Source organism: Trachymyrmex cornetzi, unplaced genomic scaffold (genome assembly GCF_001594075.2).
Source record: "Trachymyrmex cornetzi isolate Tcor2-1 unplaced genomic scaffold, Tcor1.1 scaffold23, whole genome shotgun sequence".
NCBI classification, from domain to species: Eukaryota; Metazoa; Arthropoda; class Insecta; order Hymenoptera; family Formicidae; genus Trachymyrmex; species Trachymyrmex cornetzi.
In genome coordinates, this window is record NW_017296956.1 from 910,450 (window position 1) to 930,241 (window position 19,792).

General features: G+C 33.4%; 3 protein-coding genes across 10 annotated transcripts; 2 read left to right on the forward strand and 1 right to left on the reverse strand.

The window, feature by feature from the left end:
* The first annotated feature begins 38 nt into the window (after positions 1–38).
* On the forward strand, positions 39–3,700 carry LOC108760668 (uncharacterized). Of its 5 annotated transcripts, none has more exons than XM_018506743.1 (5): positions 39–237; positions 305–413; positions 622–829; positions 1,423–2,353; positions 2,505–3,700. In XM_018506743.1, exons 3-5 carry the CDS (start codon positions 710–712, stop codon positions 3,656–3,658), a joined length of 2,205 nt encoding a protein of 734 aa, XP_018362245.1. In that variant the 5' UTR covers positions 39–237; positions 305–413; positions 622–709; the 3' UTR covers positions 3,659–3,700. The 5 variants fall into 5 exon arrangements, with proteins under 5 accessions (XP_018362245.1, XP_018362246.1, XP_018362243.1 ...); XM_018506744.1 differs by having other exon boundaries at positions 39–219; XM_018506741.1 differs by having other exon boundaries at positions 39–413.
* Positions 3,701–3,884: 184 nt separating this feature from the next.
* mRpL13 (mitochondrial ribosomal protein L13) lies at positions 3,885–5,293 on the reverse strand. The gene is made up of 4 exons (XM_018506811.1): positions 5,188–5,293; positions 4,916–5,039; positions 4,289–4,443; positions 3,885–4,192 (listed from the first exon to the last, which is right to left on the reverse strand). The coding sequence occupies exons 1-4, from the start codon at positions 5,209–5,211 to the stop codon at positions 3,959–3,961; spliced, it is 537 nt and encodes a 178-aa protein (XP_018362313.1). The 5' UTR covers positions 5,212–5,293; the 3' UTR covers positions 3,885–3,958.
* A 145-nt stretch (positions 5,294–5,438) lies between these two features.
* mon2 (Mon2 homolog, regulator of endosome-to-Golgi trafficking) lies at positions 5,439–15,615 on the forward strand. Of its 4 annotated transcripts, none has more exons than XM_018507064.1 (15): positions 5,439–6,089; positions 8,434–8,565; positions 8,650–8,832; positions 8,923–9,159; positions 9,278–9,403; positions 9,531–9,728; positions 9,804–10,050; positions 10,225–10,378; positions 11,091–11,333; positions 11,422–11,708; positions 11,791–14,122; positions 14,212–14,396; positions 14,486–14,729; positions 14,863–14,945; positions 15,035–15,615. In XM_018507064.1, the coding sequence occupies exons 1-15, from the start codon at positions 5,964–5,966 to the stop codon at positions 15,202–15,204; spliced, it is 4,947 nt and encodes a 1,648-aa protein (XP_018362566.1). In that variant the 5' UTR covers positions 5,439–5,963; the 3' UTR covers positions 15,205–15,615. The 4 variants fall into 4 exon arrangements, with proteins under 4 accessions (XP_018362566.1, XP_018362568.1, XP_018362567.1 ...); XM_018507066.1 differs by having other exon boundaries at positions 14,869–14,945; XM_018507065.1 differs by having other exon boundaries at positions 10,228–10,378.
* Positions 15,616–19,792: the final 4,177 nt, after the last annotated feature.

Genomic DNA, 19,792 nt, shown 5'->3' on the forward strand with positions numbered 1-19,792 from the left:
TCTTTTCTGCTCTTGTGTAATTATGGCACGCAATTTGGATATCGATCATCGTGGCCACATTGTGGAAAACCAGGAAAACACGAGACCTGTTCTTTTTAGCTGAGCTTTTGCACCAGTTCATCTTTCTTCCTTTTCTCTTCAGGAGGAAAGAAAAAGAAAGATGAACTGGTGCAAAAAGAACAAGTCTACGGAATAGAAACAAGGAGACCAACCTCTCAAGTAGCCGGTCACGAGAAAGTTAGGCTAACGCAACGCATGTTCACATCTGCTCACATTGTAGTGTTGTATTGTTTTGTTATGACAGATTTCCTAACCTGAATAATCGTCAATTTTAACGATTAATATTTCGGTTCGCGGAACAGACGACGCTTTTTTTTTACCAGATTCTTTCGTTTCTTGTCGTTTCGTGTCGAGTAAGTCTAATTTCATTGATTTTTGAGGGGTAAACTGGGGTTCGATTGTGTATCTTGAAATGAGACGAAATTACAAAAGTGATCAAATTCACTAGAATACTTATAATTTCATTAGCCAACGCCTAGTAAATTTACTCACTTTTGTAATTTTCACTCCATTTCAAAGATGCACAATCGATCTCCTCTGAATAATTACCGCTTATTTTAGCAGCACGTGACCGTATTGTCTCCTCTCAACACTGGAGACAGGAGCCATCCAAATAATAAGAATAAGCAGCACGTGAAATTGTACCTTTATGGAAACAGAGGAACTTTGTAGTATCAATATTTCTCCATTAGTGGGGAACCCGTTCGCTATACAATGGTCATCTGATAATCATATTTCGATAATTACGGAAAAGGGTGTACATGTGCTCGTAAGTTATGTTTTTTCATCATTTTTTCACATCACAAAGGAGTTAAAATCTTCCTCGACATTGTATTTATATCTAAAGGGAAATTGAGCGATAAGTAGATCTCGCAATTTAAGCGAGTTTTATTTATCATATTTATATATTGTGATATTTTTTATGTTTACATATAAAATTGATTCTATGAGTCGGTAGTCGGAAATCTTAACAGGGGTTCTGCAACATGTCGGTACTAGGAAGTCCTGGATGGTCCTAATTTTCTACAATTAGTCTTACCTAAATTTTAAGTCTTAAGCTATAAGAAATTGACTAATCATAATCGATTATTTTTGTCACATTTGATTGTGATTGATTAATTTCTTATGATTTGACTTAAAATTTAGATAATAACTTATTGTAGAAAATCCATTGCTTAGATAATGACCTATTATAAAAAGCCCATTAGTTGTACAAGTTAACTGTTGGTCAACTTCACTGATTCACTGGTAAGACTTAGGACTACCGACTTATTGTAAATCAGCATAATATGGAATTGTCTAAATACAGCAACTTTATAACTTAACTTAACAACATAACTTGGATTCAATATTGTTTTACAGGAGTTACAACCTTCGCCTATGTCGCCAAATCCAATTTTCAAGTTTTCCCGTTCTTTCATATATCATTTAGACGCTTTGCCAGCATGTGCACTTAAAAGCGAGGTAGATTCCTCAATATGGGATATGATACGTGAAGAGATTTATTCACTTCTTATGAATGATGTTATTACGCCAAAATTAGACGGAGTAATTGACAAGTCTCCTAAAATAGTAAAAGTGTCATGGTCTCCTAAAAATTTAATCTCTCCTGGTCAGTGCATATTAGCGATATTAAACTCGGCAGGTGCAGTTGAATTGTTGCATAAAGTTTCTAATAATTGGTATTCCATATGTGATGTTTTGTCCCTTCGGCTAAAAATTATAGAAGATGAGATCAAAGCTGGCCTGAATAAATCTAATTGTCATGAGAACCAGAGTGCAAGGATAGTTGAGAGCGTAAAGAAATTACAAGCTTGCTCTATGACATGGAGCAAACTTTTCAAAACAAAAGATACTTCTTTTGGATATTTTTCTGTAGCCTATTGTAATGGCGATATAGTGATTTGGAAGGTTCTCAAAATATCAGATTTTACGAAAAGCTTGCAGCCTATATTTTTTGGATTAATACATTTAAATCATGTATCGAAGGTTAACGTATTATGTTGGACCACTATTAAGGCCAACGAACATCTGATTGTTGTAGGATATTTTGATGGTACAATATGTGGTATAAAGTTAACAGATAAGGATAATAGTCTACAAATATTACTTGTACAAAAATATGTCGAGTCTGATTGTATGGCAGTTAATTATTTATATATAATTCCTCAAGACGAATTAAATATACAGATTTTTGCTGTCAAAGGTTCTTTTGTCTTGGTATTGTGCATAAGTACGACAGGAGAATTAAAAAATATGCGATACTTGCATATACAAGGATTTACCATTACAGGTAAAGATTTTTGAGAATTATATTGTAATCAAATTTTACAAATATATTTTGTTTTTTTTTCAATGTTTATGTTACATAAACATTTTTTAATTAACCTTGGAAATATGTTACAATATATTATTAATTGTTATATGTTTAATTATTTTTTCAGGTGTAGTTCCTATTATTGCCCAGCAATTCTTAATCTCTACACAGGACAGTCATATTTTCATTATTAATATATTAAACGATTTAGTTAGTATCAATATTAAAAGTCATCTACCACAGGAACGTGTTCAATATTTTGGACTTGCTCATTCTCCAAATAAAGTAATATTTGTTAATTTAACTAGTCCAAATATGGTGTATGATCATCTGGTGACAAGAGAACCAAGTATAATGCATATATTCACTTTAAAAAGCAAATTTTGTGATCCAGTATCTATTATTAATGATAGTACAAATCTCGGAAATATCTGGGATTGTATGGAAATCTTCAGACTGAAAGCTATCAAGGCAAAAGATCCATCTACGATATTTCACCCAATATCGAAGAATCTTGAATCATTGTCACTCTACCAACTGCAAGTATCAATGTGGATGACAGTAATAATGAATGTGTGTACAACAAAGAAGCCAATACCGAATATGGATCACATAAGAGAAAGTAAAATAACAGAAGCGCTTCCGTTAATTTTTCTACATTCCGCTTGTACATATCTGAAAAAGTTGATGAAGAAGAGTGTATTATCGGAGGATCAGATGTTTACAGTGTTTTTATTAAGACAATATCTGGAAATATACAAAGGCATACCATCAATTGAGGATTCAAAGAACAAAAATACAAATCAGCGTATTCAAGAAATATTAAACATGACTATGTTCTATTCGAACCAAACTGAAAAGTGTAATCTATGTGGTGAAAGAATAGATGGAATATGGCATATCAGAGCGTGTCCGCGTGGTCACAAGCTACCTAGATGTTGCATGACGTTATTGCAGATAACGTTGTTGGAATACCGTGTCTGTCCGATATGCAGCCAAATCTTTCACCCATCCTTAGAAGATATATATGAGGAGCCGCAATGTCAGTTCTGCGATGTACCTATTTTGCGTAATTCCTATGATTTCGATGCAGAAAACTCAGAACTGTACGGAAGAAATTTGTCACTCCCACGAATTGCTGACATCACAATTGAATCAAGAGATCCAGAATCCAAAGAACTATCCGAAAAACAAAGTAAATGGAATACTTCACAGACTGTGAATGATTCTGTAATTGTGAATGATGACGATAACGAATCAGATAGAATTATGGAGAAATAGGAGAAATTTTAATTGTGATATTTGATATTAATTTAATACACACACGCATGTATATATAACTATGTTTTGCATTTGTATATAGAATTATAATTAAATTTTACATAAATGTATATTATTACGTAATGGTTTATTCCAGTATATTATTCCATTTTAATAATTAAAATTCTAATTTTGGACCTGAAAGAGCAAACACTTTTGAACTTTGCTGATTTGTAAAGAGTTATGAAAGGTTTTGGTATTAATATATACAGTATACACATACATATTATTATTTGGCTATATTATCATATAGTATTAAACTTATTTAAGAATATAATTTTTGGGATATCTTAAAAGTTGTGGGAAGTTATCTATTTCGGTCCGTGGAATACGTTTTAGTTGTACAGGAACAATCCTTAGTTGTTTGATTTGATTAGTAATATTTTTCAACATATCTTCAGGTATCTTTTCATCTGGAAATATGTGTAATCTTTGCATAGTATGCCTTCGTAGTAAGGTCTTCGGTAATGCCCTGTATACAGCTTTTTCTACAATCTGTTCCAATCATATACATGTATATAGTTATGTTAAGAAATAGCTAATAATATTTTACATTATTATACATTTTGGAATCATGAATAAATTAGTTACCAAAGTTGGATCCTTATGATGTAATTCCCATGCAAGAGTCCATGTGGCACCTCCATGATATGTATTATGATGAAAGTATACACGATTTCGCCATTCGTCTCCGCGTAAGGCAATTTCCTTGCTGTTTATTACTACTACATGATCGCCGCAATTGCCTACATAAAAATTGTCAAGTACACATTAACAGTTATAAGAACATGTTTTTATTTTTTAATTGTGATTATATTTTTTTATTAAAAAATTTATGCATAATTATCAATTTCATTTAATTTTTATTTAATTTTTTTTAAAAGCAACTTGCATCTCATTCTGTGCATGAAGATTGTCATAAAAAAATTGATAGTTTACGAAATACTTATTTATTTTATATAAAAATATCAAAAAAAATAATGTAAATCTTTTGAAGTAAATTAAATATGATTTCATTAATTTTTTTCTTCAAAAATATTTTGTCATTACTCATTTTCTTTTGAATTATCTTTGTATAAATCATTTTTTCCGAAAGGACAAAAATTTTTTAGGAATGACAAATTTAAATTGGTATCGAAATGAATAATTACCTAAATTATATATAAAAGTTCCAGAATAAGAAAAAAAAAAAAGAAAATAACGGATATTAATACTCACTTAGTGGATGATATATTGGCTTGTGCGTTCCCAGAAGATAATGTTTTATTAATTCAGCACTCTTATATGGATCTTGCCATTTCGCATCGTAAACGTGCCAAATACGGGCAAATGTACCCCATTGCTGAAAACAAGTCAAAAACAATTGTAAATTAATTAGCTTTTGAGACTACAAAAATAACCAAACACGTTTGTGACAAATATATACAAATTATAAGTAACAAATGTAAAGATTGCAATATTATTATATGCAATATCAGTAAGACACAAACCTGTCCTTGTCGCGCGAGTGACATGATAACTTGTTAACAGTAAGCGTTTTTTATTCACGTTTATAAAACTGTTATTGGAAGCTATCTCAATTCGAGGTTATATGGACGCAAATAGATTGATGTAATTCAATGTGCCCACATTGTCCAGTATCAGAGCCGCCAATCCAGTTTCTGTCTGGTTTTAAAGCGGCTCGTGAAAATGTGCCTTTACTCCTCGGTGGAAATTAGACTTATTAGACCAGTGACAACTGGTGACAATGCAAGCTGCAGTAGCGCTGCGCTATTGCATACGTGGTTCGTGAGTTTGTGTCAATAGTGTTGAATCGTGTCAAATTGTGTGTTGATTGGTGTCAATTGTGTTAGCAGTTGGGAGGCTCGTAGTTGCGCCAGGTCGTGGCTACATGAATTTTGTATTGTATCGCTCTTCAACTGGAATTGGCATTGTCTAAAGAAGCGTGAATTTTGGGCGTACGAGCGAGAACAACGTCGCGTTAGCTGCATTCTGCGCGCGATTTACGAGTGTCCGCGACGACCCGCCCGATGTGATCCGCGACGACTCGAGAAGGCGACTCCGATGGACCATTGCTGCCTGTTCGCTATCACCGTCACCAACGAGCGGCGTGGCAAAGCGTGTTAATTCGAAATACGGTCATCATCTGACGGCTGAACACCGTGGCGCTCAGTCTCCAGTCCGGTAGCTGTCATCGAGCTGTCATGCCCCCGCATCTGGAAGTCGTACTGATCTAAGAGAAACAAGAGCAACGGTGGCATTGTCAATGATGGCGAACGCCGCCGTCGTCGGCAGCAATCCGGAGAATGCCTCTAAGTTCCTGGAGGTCCTTCAGTCGGATCTCAAAGTACTTGCTTCGGAGACCAAGAAGAAGTACCCTCAAATCAAAGAGGTACGTAACTGCGAGACCACTTGTTATATCTTAGGCTACGTTCAGAAATACCATCTGACCGCCTCCCTCACACCTATGTATCATCTTATCCTTATTCGTTGAATGTTAAACAAGAATAAAATGACACATAGAAGCATTTGAATGTTTCTGAACATAGTCCTACATTAGTTGGACCGTGAAACTGGAAGCTTCCATTTAGGTCTTGATTAAGTTTCTTTTCTCTTTGAAGATTAAGCTACGACTCGGAAACAAGTTAGAAATCTATATAACTATATAACTTGCCAGGGCCATGCAAAAGATTTTCGGGGTCCTAGTGCAAAGGTAAGGATAGGGACCTTTACCCTTATAAATTTAGTATATGTACTAAGGAATGAAAGTTACTTGTAACGCCATTACTGTTTTTTTTTTTTTTTTTTTTGGTAGACTGGCAACAATGTTACTTTTTTATTTTATAACAGTGACGTAGTGACGATGATGAATTTAATAATTGCTGTTATTCTTATTTTTCATATTTTGTACTTATTTTTGTCCACGTATTCGATCTTTAATTTTTAATTAGTATTTATAGGCCGGTATTTATAGTCCGTTTTTATTTCAAGATCATCTTAAGTAACATCTTAAGATGATAATATATAACCGATATTTGTAGTCAATTCTTATATTTTTAGATATTTTTAGAGACAGTTTTAAGGATAATCTCACAAAATGTAAGATAAAAATTCCAAACTTTATTATTATGAGGAATCAGATCTCTTATAACAAAAGTAAAGTAACAGGTCAGTGCAGACATTTCTGATACTGTTATCATTAAATTTTTTTTCCCTTTATCAAGATCTTTTGTTTGTTTCCTTTATCAAGATCTGACTTATGATGGAAGTATTTAATTCGGTTATTTAGTTGTTTCATTGTAAAATACTTTATTAGAAAATATATCGAATTTGCAAAAATTGTACCTGCAAACACCTTCAAAAAGATTTCATCGAATATACATTTCATTCTGAAACATCTTTCGAATTATTTTGAGTAGTACGTAATAAATCTTTTTCCGAAGTGTTGCGAAACGTGTATTCGATTTATTAAAACGATAACGCATTTATGTGATGTGATATATCACATTATACGATCTAAATAAATCGTTTATTATTTTATACACTACCTGAAAAATGCGTATGTTTCTACATATCGGTTATTGCGAAGAATAAACCAAACTCTCGGTCGTCTAAAAGCTTAGGACGCTCGCACGGAATGTTAGAGATCCAGGTTTGACCGAGATAATATATTTTTCGCAATAAATTTATTTACAGATTTTCAGTACATTAAGATCTCATTTTAAATGATGCCAATTGAGCATGAAATTATTAAATTGGTTATTAATTTAATTTGTGATATTATTATTATACTATAGTAGTTTAATTGCGTTTCTAGGTCTGAAAAATCCATTCGATACGCAATTTAAGGGACTATAAATGTGATATATAAATTCACAGGGAATTATTTAAAGCAGTAAGATCCAATTTCGATCGTTATAGATGTTATTTTTTTATTTATTGTGTTTTACGTTATATACAGCCCTAACGAATCGTTTATTATTATTTTTCTAATTGTACTAACTATTCCGATATAATAATATAACGATAAATATGCTAATAGAGGAAGTCAGTCCCCGATGAACTTGAATTTGGCGTATATTGTCAAGGTCATGACCCTGAGTGACTTCCAACACTTGTCGCTCGTTATTCGTTAAAAAGTTATTAACAAAGAGTTTAAAAAATAACATATTATTTCTGCTTCATACAATAAGAATTTTCCCCCACTTTTCCTTACGTAATGACTTTGTAAAGCAAAGTTTTTCCCATATCTCCCCTGCCTAGGAGCGTCTGACACACGAAGCGAATTAGAAAACCCGACGATAAAATCTTCATAAATAATCATTATATATCATAACAACACTGTTAGAAATATAACTACGAGCTTCCTTTACATGTAAATGAGGCTCATAGTTATGAACGAAATTAAAAATAATGAATAATTTAACTGAAAATTAAGTTACAGTAGTTACTTAAATGTAATGTACATTAAATTTTATAAATTTTTATGAGAAATATTTCATGTACATACATGTACACAAATATATTTTTCAGTTATAAATACATTAAATTTAATGTGATGTCATGAAATTAAGTTCAAATTGTGTAACTTAAAAGTATATCAAATTTCATGAAATTTTTAACAGTGAATATTACCTGTAAAGTTTTAGCTCAATCAGAGGAGTGTCTCATTTGGGACAATACATCCTCGCTTTTTAAATTCATAGTGACTATATTATAATATGTATTTGTTACAGTCATGCGAGGAAGGAATCGCAAAGTTAAGAACAGCCTCAAATAACCCAGGGACACCAATATATTATATTGTAAATCAAATACTTTATCCTATAGTTCAAGGTTGTGAGAGTAAGGACATAAAAATTATCAAGGTATTAAAAGCTATGTTTACACATTATCTTTAATAAAAAAAATTTTGTAATGTGTGCTATATAAATCTTTATGGTATTTTCTAGTTTTGCTTAAGCATGATGCAAAGGTTAATAACGCAACAAGCAGTGGATCAGAAAGGTGCCCGATATATTACAGATGCTTTGTGGTTGTTAATGGAATCGGGTACAGAAGAAGTTAAAGTTTTGCAGACTGTAACATTATTACTTACAAGTAATGCCGTGGTACATGGAGATACCCTGGCAAGAGTAAGGATCCATTTGTATATAAATTTTGTTTTTTATCTTTTTTTTCAATAACATTTTCATTATATTCTACTCAAAATTACATCTTTCCAGAATTTGGTGCTTTGTTTTCGGTTACATTTCACAAAAGACTGTACAACGATAAATACAGCTGGTGCTACTGTAAGACAACTAGTGTCTTTGGTATTTGAAAGAGTAGTTGCTGAAGATGAGCAAAGTTCTGATCAGCCAGAATTTGATGAAGTAAATTTAGAGGAATTGAAAATTCCAACGAATCAAGCGCCTAAAGGTCTCGGTCCTTGCGCTGCAGATGCATATTTAATGTTTCAGGTGTTTTGTTATTTACTATAATACTTGTGTAATTATGTAACTCTATAAAATATAATTATGATTTACTTCTTTGTGTAAATTGTATATATTTGTATACATTGTTTACATTTGGTTTTAGGATCTAGTACAATTGGTGAATGCTGATCAACCATATTGGCTAATAGGCATTACTGAAATGACAAGAACTTTTGGTTTGGAATTGCTAGAGTCGGTTTTAACAAACTTTTCATCAGTTTTCTTTAAAGTAAATGAGAAAATTTATATTTTTAAGAATAGGAAAATGATATTTTAACAGGATCTTTTTATTTCATATATTTATGTATATATATATATATATAAGAATTATATCTTATAAAAATATAATTTTTTAGCATCTAGAGTTTAGCTTCTTATTGAAGGAGAGAGTATGTGCACTTGTCATAAAATTGTTTTCGCCTAACATCAAGTATCGTAATTCAGTACCAGCGTCTTTGCAACAAGCTACACCTTTAGATAAACCTTATTTTCCTATTAGTATGAGGCTATTGCGAGTTGTGTCGATTTTAATACAGAAATACCATTCCTTATTGGTAAATATATCGGAATTTGTACATGGTAACGATTTATATGAATTTATCAGCATAAGTGACATTCTGTTATTTTAGGTGACAGAATGTGAAATATTTTTATCCTTAATTGTAAAGTTTCTGGATCCTGACAAACCTACGTGGCAGAGAGCTTTAGCATTGGAAGTTTTGCACAAAATGACAGTTCAAGCAGATTTGCTGACAAACTTCTGCGAATGTTACGATTTAAAACCACACGCTACAAATATTTTTCAAGATATTGTTAATAGCTTAGGTGCATATGTACATAGCCTTTTTGTAAATCCACACATGATGAGTCAGACAGGTACAGATATATTACATTACATCTTGAATGATTATAAAATTAATGTGTTATCTGTTGTATTTTAATAGGTTTTTTATTTCAAATTTTTGGCAAAGTACTACATTTTTATTATTATATCCAAAGTGTGTTATAATATATTTTTCTGGGATACATACAATTCTTTGTTTTTAACAGCAGCAAGTACAACTATACCTCAAAGCACAGGTGCACCATTATTCACAGGAATGCCTGTCGGGCCTGGCGTATCGCCTCAACCCGGTTTTTATTCACGCGGTATTTGGTTACCAGTAGTAGCAACATTTACAAGCGGACAAGCTAAGCCAACTTAGTAAGCATTATAATGTTAATCATACCAATGTTAGGGTCACTATGGATTATCGTGACAGAAAAATACAAAGTCGAACAAATTTTATAACTGTAACTATTTAATTGATTTAAAGATTTCTTTCTTGAAAATGTTATATAACTCTTATATTTTTTAAATATATGCGAATTAATCAGATAATATAATAAATTCTAATTAAATATGAAAAAATTATTAATCTATGTTTACGATTATTTTATATTATAATAATATGGAGTCATTTGTGACAGTGTAAGGAGATATTGAGAATTGTGATATTGAATACAAAGCTATATTACAAATAATCGTAATCAGTATTCGCTATTAAAGAATGATAGAATAAACATTTCAAAATATTAAAAAATATTAATTTTCTTTAAAATAATATTATTTGTCAAATACAATTACATGAGAAAAGAACTGTCTACATCTTTAAATTGGCGAATCACAGCCTTAGTACAAGCCAAGCACAACTTTTTTTAAATAATAAATTTAAATATTAAATAATTTTTTAAATTATTTATCTTATTTCTCTAAAAAGAGTACAATAAGTGAAAAATAAGAGTATGTTGTTTTCCGACCTCGAAAAGAATACATGTATTCTTAAAAGAGTACGGTTGGTAATCCTAATAGTGACCTTATATTTTTTTTCATGATAATGGCATTAAAGATTGATGATAACAAATGATTATTCCAGTTTGGAAATGTTGGACAAGGTCGAACCGCCACAAATACCGATCGGTTATGGCATCAGCATAGCTTATGCATGTTTATTAGACATCATAAGATCAATCGCATTGGCTATAAATGGATTAAAAGACGATAATAACGAAAATCAGATCTATCAGCCGAGTGAATCCGAACAAAAGCTTCATGTACAATTACTGAACTCTAGTTGGTGCGGTTTATTGGCAGCTCTCAGCCCGTTAATAGATGCCAGGTTAATAGATGCCAGCAGTCATAAATTATTATTGTATGTAATAGACAAAAAATATGGAGTGAATACAAACGTATCTGTGAATTTGCAGCACGGACGAATCGGCAACAGAAAATGTTTTAAAAGCAATTCAAACTTTCGCGTCTCTTTGCGGTCAATTAGATTTGCAAGCGCCACGCGATGCTTTTATTACTGCGATATGTAAAGCATCTCTACCACCTAATTATGCCTTGACTGTACTGTACAATGCACCTCAAGGCATACCAATCGCGAGACAGCAAGATTCGACTCAATACAACTTGACAATAGGCGAGCCTGATTATAGACAACAAGTAGTAGCCGTTGGTACGCCACTACCAACGGCATCTTTACCAATTGGTAAGACAGTAATTCGCTCATAATTAATTACATACATCTTACTATTATGCGATTAATCTTTTATTATATTAATTATATCCAGGTGCTCATCAAGGTCCCGTCATGTTGACTGCGAAAAATCTGCAATGCATGCGAGCACTATTATCATTAGCCCATTGTCACGGTAGTATACTTGGTAGCGCATGGCATTTGGTACTTACTACTCTTCAACATCTTGTTTGGATACTTGGTCTAAAACCTTCTACTGGCGGATCGTTGAAAGCTGGAAGAACCGCAGCTGATCCAAACGCCGTGTTAACAAACGCGGTTATGGCAGATCTACCTGTACTCAGCGCTATGCTTAGTAGATTATTCGAGAGCAGTCAGCACCTTGATGACGTTGCCTTGCATCATTTGATAGATGCTCTGTGTAAACTGAGCCATGAGGCTATGGAACTAGCATATTCTAATCGTGAACCTTCTCTGTTTGCGGTTGCTAAACTTTTAGAGACGGGCTTAGTAAATTTATCACGCGTGGAAGTGCTTTGGAGACCATTAACAAATCATTTATTGGAAGTATGCCAGCATCCGCACATTCGTATGAGAGAATGGGGCGTGGAAGCAATTACATATCTTGTCAAGATGGCTCTTCAGCATAAATACCCGCAACCACTTCGCGATAATCAGAAGTTACAAACATTACTATTAGGACCATTATCCGAGTTATCATCCGTACGTCATGGAGACGTTAGACAGCGACAGTTAGAATGCGTTTTGCAAGTACTTCATGGTGCTGGGGAGACATTATATCATGGTTGGCCCTTAGTCCTCGGTATTATAGGAGCAGTTTCCGATCATCATGGGGAAGCTTTAGTGCGTATAGCTTTTCAATGTTTACAGTTGGTTGTAACCGATTTTTTACCGGTTATGCCTTGGCGATGTCTTCCACTATGCGTCGATACAGCCGCTAAATTTGGATCGCAGACACAAGAATTAAATATTTCGCTCACAGCTGTCGGTCTAATGTGGAACATAAGTGACTATTTCTATCAGAATCAAGAGAAATTGTGTATTTGCTTGCGTGGAGATTCGTCATCAGTATTTCCCGATTTTCCTGGTACGACAAACATGCCGTCGTTTGATAAACTCTGGATGTGTCTCTATGCAAGATTGGGAGATTTATGCGTCGATTCACGACCTGCTGTACGTAAATCAGCGAGTCAAACCCTATTCTCAACCATATCTGCACACGGTAGCCTTCTGCATCAACCTACGTGGCAAGCTGTGCTCTGGCAAGTATTATTTCCACTATTAGATAAAGTAAGAAGCTTGTCAAATTCAGCTAGCAGCGAAAAAGTCGATACCAGTGGAAACATACTTATTCATCACAGTAGAAATACAGCACAAAAGCAATGGGCGGAAACGCAGGTTTTAACGTTAAGCGGCGTAGCTAGAGTATTTAATACGAAACGTCAACTGTTGCAAATGTTAGGAGACTTTCCGAGAGCATGGTCATTGCTCCTTGAATTTATTGAGAATTCTGCGCTTAGTAAAAACAATGAGGTATCATTAGCGGCACTGAAATCATTTCAAGAAATTCTCTTTCAACCGAAGGGAAGCGACAACACTGAAGTAATTCAGTCAAACGATTCGGAAGGCTTATGGACAGTGACATGGCGCGTATGGCTCAATATTGGGATGGAGAGTACTGCACCACCACAAGAAGGTGACACCGATCCTTACGTGCCATCCCAGGCATTCCTAACTGCGCTCATGCATATATTCCCAGGCGTTTTTCAGCACATTAGAAACAAGTTTATTGGCCCTGATCTGCAAAAATTATGTATTGTCCTGAAGAATGCAGTGGCTGTTCCAGTACACGGCGAATCAACGCCGTACATCTTGCCATCGATGCCCGATGTAGTTCTCACTCATTTACAAGACGAAGTGTTACATTCTATGGAGCTTCTGCAAAAAGAAGCGTTAAATGGTCCTGACAATTTACGCACAATGATTGTACTGATATTTCTTCAGTTGCTGAGCTTCTCGAAGCTGGCGTGCGAAGCCCCAACATATGGTAAAATACCCACGAAACACATCTCTCAGGTAAGAGGTGTGTCCGCTGATTGGATCACGATGAATTACGTTCCATTTGGCGAGAAAGCTCTGTCGATGGTAGTGAATTTATACCAGAAGACTGCGCATGAAATGGCTGTAATCGATGGTCAGGTGCTGAAGTATATTGTAGAAGCGTTACACGTACCATTAGCCATGAAATATGCATGCCCATCCGCGACCACATGGAAACTGGCCGTGACTAGTCTCTTAGCCGTCTTGCACACTGGACTGCCGCTTGCCAGAAAATATCCCGAGCAATTCCAGAGCATGTGGCTTGAACTCGCGAGCACTCTGGACGATTTCTTGTTTCCTAAAAGGTAAATTGTTGTCCCTGATGATTCGATAATGGATTCTTTATCTTATTATTTTGATAACATAAGAAATGAATTTGGTCGGTCAATTTCAGTGTACTGAATGTAGAACGAGGGGTGGAAGAAATTCAGGCTGACGAGGCGGTAGATTGTCAGGTTATGGAGTTGCTGAGAGACGAAGTATTACCGCATTCTCAGCATATACCTCATCAATTTATACTGAGAGTTGTTATGTTATTAAATAAAGGTTCTATACATTCGGCCACCACAGCAAATATCGGTATATATAATATCTAAACTCTTTACAAAAATTCTTGTATTAAATATTTCTTCAAGAGAGGGTATTATCTCTTTTTCTTCCACACACAGAAAATGGAGCAGAAACAAAGTTACGGGAAGAATTCGCGAAAACTTGCTTCGAGACATTGTTGCAATTTTCTCTGTTAGATGGATTGGACAATGATGCGGAAAATAGTCCTAAAAAGAGTACGGAAAGTGACGAAGGTGGAATTGCTGGACGTTTGGCGGTTACAGCTCTTCTGCACAGATTTCAAGAAGTTCTACGACGTTATATTGAAAGCGAGAGACGGAATGGAAAGTGCCCTTTGCCTAGGTAATAGTGTCGAAGCCTTTTAACAAATTGTAAATAATTTAATGTTATTTTTTAGTGAATCTTTTACTTTGATAAATATTTTATCCGAAATGCACGTTTTATTTTAAGTACTTATTATAGAAACCTTTTCTAGGTACAGGTTGTCGGAAATATCGTTTGTTCTGAAAGCCGTTGCCACTCTCGTAATATCGCTCAAAAAAGCACCTCCCAATAAAGGTACATTTTTATTTCTTATTTATTTTATATAAGATAATATTGCATTTATAGGTATTTAACGCATTAATAAACCATTGTTTACACTTTAGTTGAAAGATCAGTATGGGAGCAGCTGATTGGATTATATCCATGCTTAGTAGAATGCACGATTGCGACTACTTCTGGTCAAGTATCTAGGTCTTTGCGAGAGGCTCTGTTACAATATCACGATTTATTACGGGCACCGATTCATAGTACGCCAACTCCTAATGGCGTTTGACCAATACATTCTTTTCTTTTCACTACTGATTTGCATTAAAGGTTGAAGTATAGGATGAATAATTTTTTTGTGTAACGTTCTGATGCGTGATAAAATAAATATGAGAGTAACGATTTCCTGATGTAATACAAGGTATGTTCGGAGAGATGTTATTAGCGCTATTCGTGTCATTCTATTCTTGTTTTACGTTTAATAAACAATGAAGATAGAACGATATAGTTAGCACTAATAGCGTCTCTGAATACATTTATAGAAAGATAATGAGTTTGCCACATAATTACGTTCTATTGTAGAAATATCATGTTAAGTCCTTTGTTATTAGTGTAATTTTTCAATAGTCGCGTACAATCTCTCTCTCTTCCCCCCTCTCCCTCTCTCGCCCTCTCCCTCGCCCCCCCCCCCTCTCTCTCTCTCTCTCTCTCTCACACTCTCTCATCTAGAGATATACACATTATTTTTACGACATTGAAGTACAAAAATCAAAATAGAGATTTTAGATTGACGCGCTCTCATTATGAGAATTTTATATAAATTTGTATAATTTTTGTTGTTTCTGACTTCATGATTATATCAGGAAGAATAACAAAGAAAAATCTTTTTATAAGATTTGTCTACTAGACAGCACAATAGTGATGTGAGAAATTTTCGTTGCGTTTTGATTGTTATTTGATTTATTTAAATTCGAGATAGTTATAAAGTAAAAACAAATTAGAAATTGAAATGTTTCCTGTTTGAGATCATGTGAAAGAGGATTTATTAATTAATATACATTATCCAGACAGTAGAAATTGTGTTCTAATAGCGCAATTGTAGTTTGTTATTATTGTTCCGAGTATACAGGAGGAACGCTGTATATACATATATGCGGGGAATGTATAAGACAGCTTTTTTAATTGTAAATATTAATATAAGGTATGTATACTAATAAGCAGATGCGAGGCGATTTTATTAACATAGAACTTTATCATTTACTATTCTTATAAATTGCGTGGCACATCGTAAATTATATTATCAAAATGTAAATAAATCTATACAAATTAAATACAACTCTCTCTGAACAATTGTTATTTATATTTTTCCGTTTCAGATTCCACAATATGCTTGAATATATTTCCTGTATATATATTTATATATGAGCAATTCTTTTACATTTTTCCAAACTTGATTTTTTTCTAAAAAAGACAACAGCGAAAATTATCCTTTTAACTATTTTTTATGTTTTCTTATTATTATTTTTAGTATACTAAAAAATAATTTTACAAAGGAAGGAAGATGTACATTGAACACGTATTGGACATTTAATATATAATTATATACGTTTATGGGGGGGGGGGGATATTTATGCATATTTACGTATGTTTACATGTACGTATAAATATATGCAATATATACATATTTATATATATCCATGTACGAAAAATTTGAAATACATTTTAAAAAATTTATTTGAAAAGAACATAAATATCATGACGCCAAAATTGAATTTTTGAACAAAATTAATTTTATAATTGTTAATAATATTTTTATTTCATGTGAAATATATAATATATTAAAAATCAATTTCATGTCACATCACGATGTCATTCTTGGTGTATATATTCGTATTTGTATATAACTTCACCAGCAAGTGTCATGAAGTATGACGCTAGAGTATTTCGCATTGTATAAGCCTCTCTTGTAGCTCCATGTACTCCGCAATTTCCAATGAGTCTTATGTATATGATCACTTTGCGATTATAGCCGCCATTCACCTTCGATTATTTCTCCTATTCCAGTTGATCTATCTGTTAATTGAGGAGAATATTTTTGCTCCTGCGGTGCGCTCGCTCATCAATTGTCTTTCGTTTTCAAAAAATTGTGCAAATACATTACTGCTAGCACAAGTTTATCAATATCACGATATCTGGATTAGCATAAATTGGTTGTCGGAATATCCTTTATCTAGCTGTAAAAATTCCAAAAGTATTTTTTATTGTTCTCTGGCTCGTGATAAACGATAGTTGGAAATACGTTTTTAGTCATCTAAAACCTGCCCAGATAAGGTCGCATTACATTGATAGACATTTGAAAGGCTTCGTCACTAGTAAAATATAGGAAGGTATTTTCTGATCGCTTTCTGAGCGACGAGCTGTCCCTCTTGGTAAATTCAACATATCTCCATATATTGCTTTTCCAAATGTCGATCTCGACAAAATTTCTTCACCGTTATCGCTACCATACGCACCTACATCTAACAGCGTAAATCTATATCTGACATCAATACGAAGCTAAATGTCTTCTTGTAATTGAAATGTATAGATCCAGAGTTCGGAGGTGCCTGAATCGTTATGTGCTTGCTATCAATCGCTCTAACACAATTTAGCAAATTCCACAATCTTAAAAAATCTAAATAGATTTCTTTCCATTCAACTTCTCAGACGTTTCATATAGATTGGCATTAAAACATTTTCTATAACATATTTCTTTAACAATCATACGAACAGTGGCCTCTCCGACTCTGTAAGCTAGAGCCATAGACAGCATTTGGTCTCCGGTTGCCAAATATCTGTAACAAATTAATACATTGTATTAATTATTAGCTTATTGTTGAAACATAATTAAATGATAAATAATTAAATAAATTAAATATAATCTAACAGTTGAAACGGAAATGTACCTCAATGTTATTGTGGAGATACTGTTTTGGATATATCGATGATCTTATATTTATTTTTTTCAAATACGGCCCCATCAGTCAAAACAGTTCATAAAATGAAGGGACGTCCATTCTTGTGTATCGGAAGAAGAGATCCGGATCTTTTTTTAACTCCAAAAATAGAGTTGAGAAGTCGCCATACTCTGGATGTTTCTTCTCTATAGGACGTACCCTCCATCCGGTTTCTCCAACGCTTGCTCTTTTTGCCTTCCATACAATGTACAATACCAGCATAGTTACTTGCATTGTACAGATAAGTATCAATTGATCTTCCATCTTACCTAAATATAATTTGCATGAAAATGTAACATATAGAACAATGTATGCATATATAAATATGTTTCAGAAGTATTTTCTCTGTAATATTTCAATTTAAAAAATGTTAAAATACTATAAAACATATTTACCAAAATTTGCCGAAAAAGTATTCAGTCAAAAGCGATTTTGAACGTTTTGATATAATACCGCAATTTGTTAACTTTAGACGTTCGAAGCAGATGGAAGTGTAGACTACAATCTATCTGATTGGTTGGCCTTTATTTCTTTCGCGGCGTTGTGCAATGAAGGCGACAATTTATTATCGCTTATTTCTATATTATTTCTACCGCTGTTCCCGAGAAAAAATGTTCCACATATATAATTATATATAATTATATAAAAAACTGACATATTTTATACAATTACTATATATAAAATATGTTCATATATATAACAATTTTTCCCAGGTTCTTATCGATGTTGCCTCACATTGTGTTTAAGGTTTTATGCATATATTGCTTCAGTCGCATTAAATAAAGAAATATCGACTATCATTTAATTAAGCACATTTAGGATCTAAGCACAAAGATGACCGTAACTAAATTGTGGAACGTAAGTCGTAGTTGTAGGTTGACCAAAACGTTGCGACCTACGACTACGATTCACGACTCAGTTATGATCATCGTTGTGTTGAAGTCCTAAGTCTGTTCTTTCTTATACTATTATAACAGAACATTATTACTTGCGAATTCAAATTCAATAGTGGTTCAAAAACTTTAAGAAATTACTTTTCTTTCCAGGATAGCATCATAAAGTTAAAATTTGTAACTCTGTGTTATTAATACAAATCATTCGCAAATAGCGAAGATTTAGTCATAAAGATTTTTAATATATCTACGGATACTATGTCGTTGTATTTGTCACTTACAATAATTCATGGTTATAGTGTTACATAGAAGAAGCATAGTTCCGCATTACATTAATCGAAAATTAATGATAATAATAAAATAATAATAATAATAATAATGAAATTTATTACAATCTTCGAAAAGAAAGATGTAGGCACACTTTGTTCGCTAATTACGGCGTTAAATTGATGCTAAAATATAGGTGTAAAAATAAATGCGAACGTGCATACGGCTATTAGATATAAGTTTGATGAATGATATCGGGTATTGCTACCATGTGAGAGCTGGTTGTACCGATATCATTTAGCACTAACAATTAACTTAACTATCACTCACTATGAATGTTATGAGCACGCGATAGTCTGGCAATAAATTCGGCAACTATCTATAAAGAAATCACGTGTAACTTAGGTCCTTAAAACTATCTTCAAAGAGAGGAGAATACTTGGTATCCTGTGCACAAACAGGATATTATTTTAGAATATAAATTAATCCAATAAATTAAGTTTTAAATAGCTTCAATGCAATGATGATGCAATCGGATATTCATTCCGATATATTGCATTTAATCCTAAGATGAATTTGACAATTCAGCCAGAATGTCGTGGATGTTCGCGATTTTCTGCGTCACCTATTCTGCGGCAGTTATGATAGTTACACGATGACAAATAAATAATTTATGTACAAAGCCAGCGAAGCTTTTTGTCGACTGGGTGAAAAGAGGGGA

What these genes read in the sequence shown, in the direction of transcription:
- LOC108760668 (XM_018506741.1), top strand. Translation starts at nt 710, where the DNA reads ATGGAAACAGAGGAACTTTGTAGTATCAATATTTCTCCATTAGTGGGG. An exon ending in AAAAGGGTGTACATGTGCTC is followed by an intron (nt 830 to 1,422) that starts GTAAGTTATGTT and finishes ATTGTTTTACAG; the next exon opens with GAGTTACAACCTTCGCCTAT. An exon ending in ACAAGGATTTACCATTACAG is followed by an intron (nt 2,354 to 2,504) that starts GTAAAGATTTTT and finishes TTATTTTTTCAG; the next exon opens with GTGTAGTTCCTATTATTGCC.
- mRpL13 (XM_018506811.1), bottom strand. Translation starts at nt 5,211, where the DNA reads ATGTCACTCGCGCGACAAGGACAG. An exon ending in GCCAATATATCATCCACTAA is followed by an intron (nt 4,444 to 4,915) that starts GTGAGTATTAAT and finishes ATTTTTATGTAG; the next exon opens with GCAATTGCGGCGATCATGTA. An exon ending in ATCATAAGGATCCAACTTTG is followed by an intron (nt 4,193 to 4,288) that starts GTAACTAATTTA and finishes TGATTGGAACAG; the next exon opens with ATTGTAGAAAAAGCTGTATA.
- mon2 (XM_018507064.1), top strand. Translation starts at nt 5,964, where the DNA reads ATGATGGCGAACGCCGCCGTCGTCGGCAGCAATCCGGAGAATGCCTCT. An exon ending in AGGACATAAAAATTATCAAG is followed by an intron (nt 8,566 to 8,649) that starts GTATTAAAAGCT and finishes GGTATTTTCTAG; the next exon opens with TTTTGCTTAAGCATGATGCA. An exon ending in ACACATGATGAGTCAGACAG is followed by an intron (nt 10,051 to 10,224) that starts GTACAGATATAT and finishes TGTTTTTAACAG; the next exon opens with CAGCAAGTACAACTATACCT.